We start from the raw sequence: 13,822 nt of genomic DNA, 5'->3' as shown, positions 1-13,822 counted from the left end.
GGAAGTTAATCTCTCGCCTTCCTTATATATCTGTTCTTACAACACAGATTATTCTACTAGACTAAAAGGAACTTTAAAATACATATACTCAGGGCACCTGGGTGACTCAGTGGATAAAAGCATCCAGCTCTCGATTTCAGCTCTGGTCATGATTTCAGGGTCATGAGATCGAGCCCTGTGTCGGGCTCCACACTTAGTGGAATCTACTTCTCTTCCTCTTCCTCTGTTCTTCCTGGTGTACTCTCTCTCCCTCTCTCTCTCATATATGTCTTTAAAAATAAATAAATAAAAATAAAATATATATAATCATATGGACAGAGAAAATAGAAGAGAAGGCATCAGAAAACAAGAAAATTCAACAAATTTTGAGATGAAAGAGAAGGAAGATGTAGTTAATATCATCTACATACAAAATACACTGTTAGCTACAATCTAAAGTACCCATGAAAGGATATGAAAATTGATTTACTGCATAGACCTCCTTACAATCTGGGAGACAACAGGTACCAGGCAAGAAACTGAAGGTACTTAGTACTAAAAACAGGAAAATTAACTGAAATACTCTCTATATAAGGCTACATAGCTATACCCCAAGAAGAAAACCAGGATATTCTTTGGCTTGCTGCCAGATCATCCTGCCACAAAACCTATCATGCATATAAAACTTCCAATTAGCATCTTAGAGCTTCACTCTTCAATTCTGAAGGACAGTCAGGGATCATCAGATATTTGTGGAAAACCCCTATTATGAAAGATAAAGATCAAAAGAAACTCAGAAATAATGTAAGGAGCAGGGGGACAAAGACAAGAAGCCTATAGTTAATATCTTCTGAGAGAAATGAAAATGATATGGCACCCTCAAATACAAACAGGATACCATGTAAAAGTGCATTCAGGAAGCAACAAATAACTTTGACAGTAAAAATATGCCCTGGATGAAAGATAATACAGAAGATGGATTTAGAAGATCAAGTTGAGAAAATCTCCCAGAAAATAGAATAACAAGACAAAGACACAGAAATTACAAAAGGAAAAAATAATTGAATTACAGGATAAAAGTAGGAGATGGGTCCTACCTCCAACTAATTGAGATTGCAGAAAAAGAGAAAATAAAAACAATGAAGAGGAGAAAATTACCAATTAAATAATAACAGAAAATTTAACAAAATTAAAAGGTAAGTGCTTCCAAAGTGGAAAAGTCTGTCAAGTACCCAGTACAATGGATTAAAAAACACATCAAAGCACATTACCTGAAATTTCAGAAGACTGAAGACAACATAAAAATTCTAAGATGTACTGGTGGAAGGGAAAATCACAGGATTTTGAATAGTAATGGAACTGGATTTCCCGGCAACAACTTTAAAAGCTAGAAAATAATAAATTAAAAATGTCTCCAAATTTATGAAGGAAAATTATTTCTGACCTGGAAATATATGTCCAGTCAAACTTTCACTTGTTTGTGGGTGAAATGAAACCATGTTCGGAGACTCATGTACCAGAGATCCTTTCTCAGTAAATTACTAGATGTTACATTCCACCTTGGATATTGTATTCCAATAAGTCCAGAAAGAAAAAGACATGGGATTTAGAAAATAGAAGATGTAACACAAGAAAGAAATAGAAAACTCACAGAATAATAGTGAAGGGAAATTTTAGGATAACAGATATATGTCAGATCTAGAAAAACAGACATTCCAGAGAGGAACAAGAAAATACAGTGTTCCTGAAGGATTATTCCAGGGGGAAAATGACAGATTATACTCACTTGGCTATAACAAGAGGAGATAGAGAATTGAATTAATGAAAGGTACCTAGAAAAATAAAGCAAAGAAAAAAATAAGGAAATTCTTAAAGAAACAAAAAAATGCACAAGAAATAAAATGTGATTGAATTACAGTAGCATATAGTTATAATAAAATAAATACTATTAATTTAAAACAAAATTGCTCTCTCTATATTTTTGCTTGGTTAGAAGTGTGTTGGAATTTGTTATCAGGAAGTTAAACCACCACATTACATGTTAGAAACCTGTAATTGAAAAATTAAGGAGTAGCATTATAATCAAGTTATTTAGAAATTTAGGATGAAGAAAAGCTCAAAAATTGAAAGTTACTAATGTAGGGACCCTAAGTCAGAATTAGAAGGAGTTATGATTGAGACAGTCCAGAAATGAGATACCAAAGTTATTAATGGGTGCAGAGGAGTGTTCAAGAGATGGTAAATGAATGACATGAGAGAGGAAGATGTTACTCCTAGATAATGAGACCATCAAAGGAAGAGGGGTTTTACAGGAGGAGAGAAGAGTAATAGTTTTTAGAAAGCAAGGGGGATAACAATTCCACTTTCCAGCCCTGAAGTGTTTAAGGGGTGAGAATGTCAGCATGCTCCACTTTTGAAGGCTACAAGTGAATCAAGTTTTAGTTGAGACTGTGAGGGAGAGTTCAGTGAAGAGGACAAGGCTTAATGGAATTATTGATCATGGTATAAGGCACGTTCTGAGTTCAGAGGAAGTACAGAAGAGGGAAATTGGGTGAGGGAAAAACTTCAGTACATTGTGGGGATGAGAAAAGGGACAGAAAAGATGACCAGAAGAGCCTACATTTGGGGGCAATGAAAGGGAAAGCAGTCTTAAGTGAACAGAGTTCCAAAAGTCTTAGTGAACAGTGGACCCTCTGGCCAAATGGTTTAGGTGCAAGTCTGGATATTCTTTTTCCTCTTAATTTATATTTAAAATTTACAGTGGCAGCAACAGACAGGTATGAAGAAATAGTCACATGGCTCAACACAATAGGATGAGTGCTAGGCACAGGGCCACGCAGGAATGAACAGTAGATTGTACATCCATCTGTGGGTCAGAGGCAGACAGGGCATGACTTTACAGCTGTGTGGTTGATGTGACTACTAGTGACTCAAATTAAAAACCTGGGAAGCTTTCGAGACACCTCTTTCTCCCCCCCCCAAGTGTCCCCTCCCACCTCTCATTTAATCTATCACCAACACATTGGATTCTGCTTCTTAAATATCTTTCCAATCCATCACTTCTTTTCATCCTCACTGTTACTCTCATAATCTAAGCCATCATCACTTACCTTTACAACTGTAATAACTTGCACAAACATTTACTAGGTGCCTAATATGTGTCAGATATTTACTAGATGCATTTATTGGCTGCCTAATATATGCTAGGTCCCCGGTAGAGACTGGGAAGGCACCAACCGATAATCAGGAATTTCAAGTAAGGTCAAGTAAAATAAGAGTTACAAAACCTTGTGATTCAGGCTCCTAGAAATGTGAAGTATAGGAGTTCAAGAGATAGAAAGTAATGAAGAAGAAAGGTCATCTTTATCTTTTTAATGTTTTTGGTTGGTCTTCTACAGAATACCAAGTGCAAGTAACCACCTGAAAGTGATGACTCATGAACCTGTCCTCAAAATATCATTTTATTTATTTTGGGAGTTAAAAGAAAGTTAAGGAAGGCTTGGGCTGAATGTCCAACATCTCTTAAACATTTCCTACTCATCTCCCTCCAAATTTGACTTAACCTAAGCAATTTAAAAAACAAAATGCTATGTTGTTTTTAAAACTAATACCACTTTATAGTAATAAACTTATTTTGGTAAGTCAAATAAATCAACCAAAAAAGTTCGTTTCAAATTAATGCTCATTTAGTACTACTCAGTAGCTGGCAAACTATACTGTGTCTGTGAATTCAAAAATGAATAAAACAAGATATTTTCTTCAAAGAACTTACCTAGGGGGAAAATAGAACATGTAATTGGGAAGCAATGTGATTATTGCTCTGGGAACTCAGAGGAAGACTGTAGTCATTCTTCTTGGAGAGACATTCACAGAGGTAGTGACCTTTTAGTTAGAATGAGAAGTTTTTCCAACAAATTGTCAATAGCTGATGGTGATTGGGAGGGAGAGAGGAGAGCCCTAAATATATTCATTTATTCATTCATGAATTCATTTTTTTTTGTTTGTATTTTGAGTTTTTTTTTTAGTTTCAAGTTTTTATTTACATTCCAGTTAGTTAACATACAGTGTAATATTAGTTTCAGGTGTAGAATTTAGTGATTCATCACTTACATATGACACCCAGTGCTCATCACAACTAGTGCCCTCCTTAATACCTATCACCCATTTAACCCATCTCCCCATCTACCTCCAGCAACCCTCAGTTTGTTCTCTATAGTTAAGAGTCTGTTTCTTGGTTTGCCTCTCTCTTTTCCCCCCTACGTTCATTTGTTTTGTTTCTTAAATTCCACATATGAGTGAAGTCATGTGGTATTTGTCTTTCTCTGACTGATTTATTTCACTTAACACAATAGTCTGTAGCTCCATCCATGTCATTGCAAATGGCAAGATTTCGTTCTTTTTGATGGCTGAGTAATATTCCCTTGTATATATACACACCATATTTTCTTTATCCATTCATAAGTCAATGGTCATTTGGGCTTTCCACAATTTGGCTATTGCTGATGATGCTGCTATAAACATCGGGGTGCATTTATCCCTTCAAATTAGTATTTTTGTATCCTTTGGGTAAATACATAGTAGTATAATTGCTAGGTTGTCGGGTAGTTCTATTTCTAACTTTTTTGAGGAATCTCTATACTGTTTTCCAGAGTGGCTGCACCAGTTTGCATTCCCACTAACAGTGCAAGAGGGTTCCCTTTTCTCCTCATCTTCTTCAACACCTGTTGTTTTCTGTGTTGTTAATTTTAGGCATTCTGACTGGTGTGAGGTGATGTCTCATTGTAGTTTTGATTTTTATTTCCCTGATGATGAGTAATGTTGATCATCTTTTCATGTGTCTATTAGCCATCTGTATATCTTCTTTGGAAAAATGTCTATTCATGTCTTCTGCCCATTTTTTAACTGTATTGTTTGTTTTTTGGGTGTTGAGTTTTATAAGTTCTTTATAGATTTTGGATACTAACCCTTTTTCATACATGTCATTTGCAAATATTCTCCCATTCTGTAGGCTACCTTTTTGTTTTGTTGATTGTTTCCTTTGCTGTGCAGAAACTTTTTATTTTAATGAAGTCCCAATAGTTTATATTTGCTTTTGTTTCCCTTGCCTCTGGAGATGTGTCTGGTAAGAAGTTTCTGCCACCAACATCAAAGAGGTTATTGCCTGTGTTCTCCTCTGGGATTTTAATGGTTTCCACACTTAGGTCTTTCATCCATCTTGAATATATTTTTGTGTATGGTTTAAGCAAGTGATCCAGTTTCATTCTTTCACATGAAGCCATCCAGTTTTCCCAATACCATTTGTTGAAGGGACCATCTTTTTTCCATTGGATATTCTTTCCTGCTTTGTTGAAGATTAGTTGCCCATAGAGTGTAAGTCCATTTCTGGGTTTTCCATTCTGTCCCATTGATCTATGTGTCTGTTTTTGTGCCAGTACCATACTGTCTTGATCACTACAGCTTTGTAATATAGCTTGAAGTCTGGAATTGTGATGCCTCCAGCTTTTCTTTTCTATTTCAAGATTGCTTTGGCTATTTGGGGTCTTTTGTGGTTCCATACAAATTCATTTGTTCATTCTACATTTGTTATTAAATATTTACTGTATGTCAAGCAAGACAAATGCAAAATGAATAAACCATAGTTCCTACTCTCAAGAGACTTATAGTCTAGAAGAATAACATGAAAATCAGTGGATTTAATAAAGTGTTGTAAGTGACATGGTACAAGCCTGTGCAAGATTTCATGGCAATTGGTAAGTTTAACCTAGAGAAAGCTGTTACAGGAATTTCTACCATGATTATAAGTTGCTTTCTCCCATTAAAATCATAAGATTCATAAAGATAGGTTCTTATTCTGAAGCAAATAACCAATCCATCTTTAATCTGTAGCTCCAATAGGATAGAAGCTTCATGAAAACAGGGACTTTGTTCATTTCATCACTCTATCCCAGTAACTATATCAGTGCCTGGAACATAGTGGTTATTCAATAAACATATGTCCATTAATGGAATGAATTTGTGGATCAAAAAGAGGTCATCATAAACCTTATGAAATTTGAATATTTTTACAGAAATGGAAAAAAAAATGTATTTTTTTCTAACCAATTCCAGATATTTCTGTTCTGCAGTGTAACTTGTGTAAAATTAAAAAAAAATTTATAGATTTGTATGTCGAGTGAGAATGTAAGCATGGTAGCTGCATTGCACTGAGTCATGATTGTGTTCTCACGAGATTCTGCCATTCCCAAGCTGCCTGATGATGGGATACCTCCTAACCTCTCTGAATTCCATTTCTTTATCTGTTAAATGGGAATAAAACCGATTTCACATACCTTGCAGGGCTGTTCAAGTGTTAAACAATATAATGCACGTGCATGTCCTCTATAAACTTTAAAAGTATTACATAATTATAAAATATATACTGAAGTTAAATTTCTATGGCTCTACTCTTGCAAGAGTGCCCTCCAAATTCAGTCAATTAAGCAGAGTTATTTTCTGTCTGTTTCTGTAGTGCAGTGCCTGGAGATGACCACCAAGCGGAAAATCATCGGCCGACTGGTGCCGTGCCGATGTTTCCGAGGTGAAGAAGAAATCATCTCAGTTTTAGACTACTCCCACTGCAGTCTTCAGCAGGTGCCGAAGGAGGTCTTTAACTTCGAGCGGACATTAGAGGAGCTTTATCTAGATGCCAATCAAATCGAAGAGCTACCCAAGGTAATCTTTGACAACCTGAGATGTACACCGTAAATGAGTATTTTGTGATATCCAAAGACTTGGTATAAGGATAATGTTGATTATAGCTTTCTCACTGAATAACTGGCCAGTTTTTCAAACCGCTGTAACTTTTTCCAATATGCTTGTTGGTACCTCTTAATACCACTTCATTTGTAAATTCATGTGATGAGTATGACCAATTGAACTCCATGGAAATCATCATTTTATGAATTATTCCTCATTTTATTTATTTATTTTTTTAAAAATGAGTTGTTTTTTTTTTTCTTATTTATTTATTTATTTGACAGAGAGAGACACAGTGAGAGAGGGAACACAAGCAGGGGGGAGTGGGAGAGGGAGAAGCAGGCTTCCTGCAGAGCAGGGAGCCCGATGCGGGGCTGCATCCCAGGACCCTGGGATCATGACCTGAGCCAAAGACAGACGCTTAACGACTGAGCCACCCAGGCGCCCCTTATTTATTTTTAAAGATTTTATTTTTCGTTTATTTGAGAGCGAGAGAGAGCACGAGCAGGGGGAGAGGATGAGGGAGAGGGAGAAGCAGGCTCCCCGCTGAGTTCAGAGTCCAACACAGGGCTCTATCCCAGGACCCTGGGATCATGACCTGAGCCGAAGGCAGACACTTAACCACTGGGTCAACCAGGCGCCCCTGAATTATGCCTTATTTTAATTTAAAATGGCCTCCGTGAAAATACAGATTGAGATCAATATCGGTGGGTTGAGATCATGTTTGGAAAAGAAAGGGAAGATATGACACTGTATTCCAGAAGCAAAATTTTTATTGTACGTTAAGGAAACATTGTTTTAAAACCTTGAATTATATGTTCTAAGTCTAAGAAATACTTTTACACACACACACACACACACACACCACACACAAAATTAATACTAGTATGAAAAACATGCTGTTATTTCTGGAATTTGGCATCTTTGATTATTACAGACATCATTGAATATATGGCATATAAGTATAAGCATAGTAGAGCTAAAAATTTAACTAATATCAAACTTTGCACACACACACTGCCATTATGACATTGTGCTTGCAAAGAAAATACCTTCTGTCTCCTGTTTTCCACTGCAGAAAAGAATGGATGATAAAAGATTAGCTAACACAGACCAAGGCCATACAACAGAAAGATTCAAAATCTAAACCCCTGTATATTAATGATCATCTAAATAAGTGACTCACATTAAGTAGTCAGCATAGCATTTACCTGTGAAGGATTTACACAATGGCTCAGAGGGAAAAAATGTCTTGCAATATATGTCCATTGCTTATGCTAAAAAAATGCATATTAAATACCCAGAAATCAGGGAAAGAAACTTCCATAATAAAAACTCACTTCACTATCAAAATCTGAGAATAATATGCCGATCAAACCAAATCATGAATAATTGTTTTCACTTAGGATTATAAATTATGGTATTATTATAATACTTCAGAGGCAGGAACGATTTAATGTGTACTTCAAAACCAATGTACTTCATTTTTGACAACCAGAGTATATACTGTTGTCTTGGATTTGGGGCCAGAAGGTCTGGGTCAGGCCTAAAAAAAGCTCTAACTGTATGGATTGCCATGCAGATGCGTATCAAGTAGAGGTTGGCATGAAATGGACGGTTTCTCCCAAAGACTTTCTTGAGGGCAGAGAATTCATCTTTGCCTCCCTGTACACATGGTGACTTTCACATAATGGATATTTAAACTCTTTCTTGTCACTGCCAGGTAGAACAAGGCAGAGAACTTCATGTACTACAGGACTTGATTGGCAAAATGGTATAAGGTTTAAACGACTCATAAATGTGACATTTAGCTCTAATTTAGAAAAATAAGTATTTTTTTAGAGCAGCTCCATCTAAGATTGCCAGATAAATAAAGGACATCCATTGAAATTTGAATTTTAAACTTTTTTAAAAACCAGAAAAGTTTTGGTATAATTATGCCCCAAATATTGCATTCTATATATTTACACTAAAAAATAGTTATTTAACTTGACATCCTGTATTTTTATTTGTTGAATCTTGAGAGCCCTAAGCCAATCTAGTTATTTAGTCTTTTTCTAGATCCATGCAGCAGATTCTGTAAGACAAATAGTAAAAAACATGGTTTATCAATCAAGTACTTATTTAATATCTCTATTACTACACAGTGTTTGAGGCTTTAGGTGGACACAAGAGAAATCAATCTCAATCCTTACTCTCAACGATCTAAACACCTAATCACAGAGAAAACTGAAGCATTAGAGGCAAAAGCATGATAATGTGTAATCAGAGCCAAAGAGCCAAATACCGTTGTAGGGAAGAGTTTCATTCTTGCAGGGGGTACAGAAGGGCTTGACCAAAAGGTAAAAATGCAAAGATTAAGATGGTACATATGGAGAGGATGAAGAGAGGGACAGCAGAGCTGTGAAGAGTCTGAAACTGCAGGTACACCTGAGGGAGTGCCAACAGTATCTAAGTAGAGTAGGGAGAGCATGGAGGACCCAGATTATGAAAGGCCTTGAGAGTCACGCAGCATTGTTTGACTCGATGAATTAGGCAGATAGTGTCATCGGAGAGTCTTATATATCATGTAAGTCACCAGGAGCCTACTAAGCTTGGATTAATGATACATAAAAATAATACAAGTGAACCAAAGACTCAGTATAATTTCCCAGCATAATTGAATTGAGGAGAAATTGTTATCTTTTATTATGGCATGCTTTATATATTTCAAAGATCTTTCACATAATCTCTTAAGGTTTCTTTGAATTCCCAAAGTCAAGGTGTTGCTTTCATAAAATAGCCCTGTGTTACTTTCTTCTAATGTATTTGATATCGAGATATGATCTAAATTGTCTGACGTTGAGACATGATCATTATGGTACATGGATATATTTGTGCATATTAGAAAAACAGGAAGTTAAAAACTCTGTTTTTCTGAGAAGGAATTGAAAGTCCTAACTAATTCTTAGGTCTCATTGGCCTTAATTGTGTTACATGTTTATTGCTGATCCAATCCCTTTGCTACAGAATCCACTTTGGCAAGAAAAATAAGATTACTTTGATTGAATTAAACAATGATGGACCATCTCTGTGGATTTGTGATTGTTGGCCACAACACAAAAGAAAGGAGTGCAAGGACTGTGGGGGAGATTACCACAGTGTACACTACAAACAAAATGTTATACAGTCATTGTTTCATGAGGAAAAGTAGACAAAGTCTACTTTAGGGAGTTTAATCTTCAAATTTAAATTAAATAAAACCTGTTTTGGTTGCCATTTTATTTTATTGTTTTCTTTATGTTTCCCTGGCATTGTTACCATGGTGATTTCAAATATGTTAAGTAAATGAGATAGCTATTTGTTTGTTTTTTTTTTTTGATATTACATTATGGAAAGAATTATTTTTTGTAAATTATTTTTTTACTTTTTTTCTTTCTGATATTTTATACAGAGAATATTCTAGCTGGTCCAGAATTGCTACTGTAAAATGTAATACAACAGGTATAGAACAGAGTCAAGGTTAATGACATTAGAAAAAGATATATCAAGACTATGTCAGAAGAGATGCAAAAATAGATATGAAAGAACAGGAAGTTTTTTTATTAGAAATGGTTCAATCTGCGTTACTTAGTTTGCTGTAGTAAAAGGTAAAAATACAAAATGACATGCCTTTCACACAGTAACAGAAAACCCACACAGCTTATAATTTAGTACTGTTTTGCTTGTTACTTTGAACCAGAAACTTAAAATTATAGACAGAGTAATAGACCATAACAGGGGCATATTATATATGAAGTAGTGTGGGAAGACAAAAGTAAAAAAAAAGCAATAAAGAGAAAAACTGTTGAGAAACTTCTTGAAACTGAAGAGGAACCTTAAAAAAGAGAATAGAAATAATTTAGAAAAGTTAATATGTGACCAAAATTGAAAGACATAAAGAGTGAATTTGACAGGGAAGATCAATTTAACCACATGTAAAAGAGGATAGAACAAAATCTGAAGCACCAGACTTAGAAAATGTTCTCTGTATTAAACTTTACAATCTACCCTTGAAATATTTTAGAGCTTAAGAACCTGACCTTTGGACGCAGACAAACCTAGGATTAGATTTTAGCACTGCTCTTTTGTTGGGAAACTATTTTATTTTCCGGGAGTCTCAGTTTCTTCATTAGCAAAAACGGGAAGATAATAGAGGTTGCTAATGATTAGATAGATTATAGATGATAGGTAGATAAATAGATAAATGAGTATTGGGTGAGATAATGCATATGGGATACATGGAATAGAGAAATATCCAATAATCAATATTCATCATTCTCCTATCACAGATGAAGGATAATTCCCATGTTAATTACCCTGAGTAAAACAAAAGTAAGATTTTGTAACATCTCAAGATAGTTCTGGGCATTGACTCTCTAACAAAAAATTGTGTGGCATGACTTTATCTCTAAAATTTCCAAGGACAGCTTCTAGGAAATCAATTCCCTGCCTATAATGGGTCTAGGTTTTTGACTCTACCAACTGCACCAACACATTTGTGGTAACACCACTGTTTACGCAGAAAATTTCCCTGACTCACAGAATCACAATGTTGTATTATATTTGAATAGATGCAGCCTTGGAGATTATTTAATTTAGCCCTCAATTATTACTAATAAGCAAATCTAGGCCAAGAAAGTTCATTAACTTCTTTTAGGCCACGTGGGATGTTAGATTCCTATCCAAAACTATTACCAAAGACTGTGTATTCATTAGGATAGAATATGTTATGCTACAGTAACAACAAATCAAAAGCCCAGTGTGTAATGGAACAAAAGTTTTGCTTGGTGTCCTATGAGTGTTGCCAGGAAGCACTGCCCTTTAGGAACCCGGTGTTAACTAACTGTCCACCCAATGCAGAAATGTCCACTTATTATTTCTCTTTCAACAGTCATCCAATCTCTTCATGAACATTTCTATTAGTGGAAGAAAGCACTAAATTAAGAGGCAGACCACTGTATTATTGGAAAGTTCAGGTTATTAGAATGTTCTGCAATATGTTAATGATGTTTGCCCATACCCATCCATCTATCTCATCATCTAAAACTGGGCTAGGCACTTGGGGTGATACAAAGATTATTAAGGCATGCCCTCTCTGGACAAGGAACTATGCTTCTGGCATTACTGCCCTGATCCTTAGAATATTTTAAAGGAATTCATATACTTTGCCTTAAACTTCTGTTTTTCCAAGACAAGTTTCCAAAATTTTTTGACCATTTTTCAAAGACATGCTTTCTAAATGCTTCGCCATCTTAGTTACATTCCTCTGGGCATATTCTAATTATTAGCTTGGTTTTAGACATTGATATATCAAATAAAAATATCTGTCCATGTGGAAGTATTCAACAGAGGAATAAACAAAATGTAATGGAACTCAGGAGAGAAGTCAGAGTTGGAGATGAATGTAAGAGTTATCCACGTAGAGGTGAGAATTAAAACCAGGAGACAAGATAATGTCCCTGAGAAAGAAAGGAAAAAGAAAATCGCTGAGAAACAAATAATTAAATTATAAAAAGCAAAATGCTAGTGCTAACCCATCATAGGAACTTGTCTAGAAATTACCTGTGTTTCCCCCAGTATCATGGCAACTGTGTGTACAGGGATAAAATTGGGAAATTTTATTATGCTCATGTTGGTAAAAACTCCATGGGTAAGAGAAATATGGCATCTCAATTGATTTTGATTTGGATATTTATAGCTTACAAAAACCTATTGGCTCATAATGAATAGAAGAAAAAGATATAGCCTCAACTGTGTGGTACTATCAAAGCTAATTCTAGAAATTTCCAATCTTCCAAGCTTTTTAAAAATTTAAGGTCATGAGCATTTTATTTGTAAAACATGAGTTTTATATATTAGAAAGGAGAGGTTCTAGTGTCCTATTGAAATGCCATAAAAACACCTTCAGAGGGACACAAAACGGGTGAGATATAGGGAAGTCATACAACTATTTTTAAATAATTAGGAAGAAGACCAAAGAAACAAATATTCATTTGAATATTAAACTATACATTCTTAAAACTTGTTAATTTTCTGGAGGCATATTGATAATGTCTTCACCTGGCCTCTCTTGCCTCATCCTGACCCAGATCAGTAGATCCCACACTTCTGGATTTCAAAATCCAGCAAAGTGTGGGAACTGACATTCCCTTTCTTTTGCTAAATAAACATTTTAAAAGTCTCATGCAAGACTTTTATTATTTTACTGTAAAAGAATATTTTCATAGCCAAATGTGGAAAACATTCATGCCAGAATAAATGGTATTCCTTCACAAGAAAAGATAGGCAGTAAACCTGTACTCTTTTTTAAAGAGTTTTTATTGAGTTTTGTTGAGATATAATTCACATACCTATCAAATTCACCCTTACAAAATATGTACAGTTTAGTGGTTTTATTATATTTACAGAATTGTAATGCCATCACCACTGTCTAATCATAGAAAATTTTAATCACCTTCCCCCCGCCCCCCCAAAATACACTATACCTATTAGCAGTCACTCCGTGTTCTCTGCTTCTTGCTCTGAAATCTTGCTCTATGGATTTGCCTATTTTGGACATTTCATATAAGTGGGATCATACAACATAGGGCATTTTGTGACTGGCTTTATTCACTGAGCATCAGGTTTTCCAGTTTTACCAACCTTGTAGCATGTATCAGTACTCCATCCCTTTTTATTGCCAAGTAGTATAACTTTGTATGGATATACCACATGCCACTTTTAAAAAATAGGATATAACACTTTTTGAAATGCAGCCAAATTGTGAAAAACATTATTTTTCTGTAATGCATGTGTGTAATTATTTTCTCAATACAAATGCATCGTTTTGGAGCTTTATAATCCATAGTACACATGAAGGTGAGCTCTGGTATCCAACTTCTTTCAGTATTTTGTTTTTAATTAAGCAGTTGTTTAAATTCAAGTTCATAAAGGTATATAGAAAAAATGAAAGTATACTCTTAACAATATACATCCAATATAGAATATTGTCAATAAGCTGTGGGATGCCAGAAAAAAATGCCCCCCATATCTACAGTTGTTTTCCAGGGAAACAGACAGATGCTGGGGAGCCAGGGGCCAGGCAAGG

General features: G+C 35.2%; 1 protein-coding gene across 7 annotated transcripts in view; it reads left to right on the top strand.

The window, feature by feature from the left end:
• LRRC7 (leucine rich repeat containing 7) overlaps nucleotides 1–13,822 on the top strand; it is a 933,028-nt gene that overhangs the window by 612,903 nt on the left and 306,303 nt on the right. For all 7 annotated transcript variants that reach the window (XM_073896539.1, XM_073896538.1, XM_073896541.1 and 4 more), the window contains one exon: nucleotides 6,488–6,690. In XM_073896539.1, coding sequence (XP_073752640.1) covers nucleotides 6,488–6,690 — 203 coding nt within the window. The remainder of the gene's footprint in view (nucleotides 1–6,487; nucleotides 6,691–13,822) is intronic.

This window comes from Callorhinus ursinus, unplaced genomic scaffold (assembly GCF_003265705.2).
Source record: "Callorhinus ursinus isolate GAN/ISIS: 27379988/994484 unplaced genomic scaffold, GSC_fseal_2.0 scaffold9, whole genome shotgun sequence".
NCBI lineage: Eukaryota > Metazoa > Chordata > Mammalia > Carnivora > Otariidae > Callorhinus > Callorhinus ursinus.
This window is presented reverse-complemented; position numbering and strand designations above follow the sequence as displayed.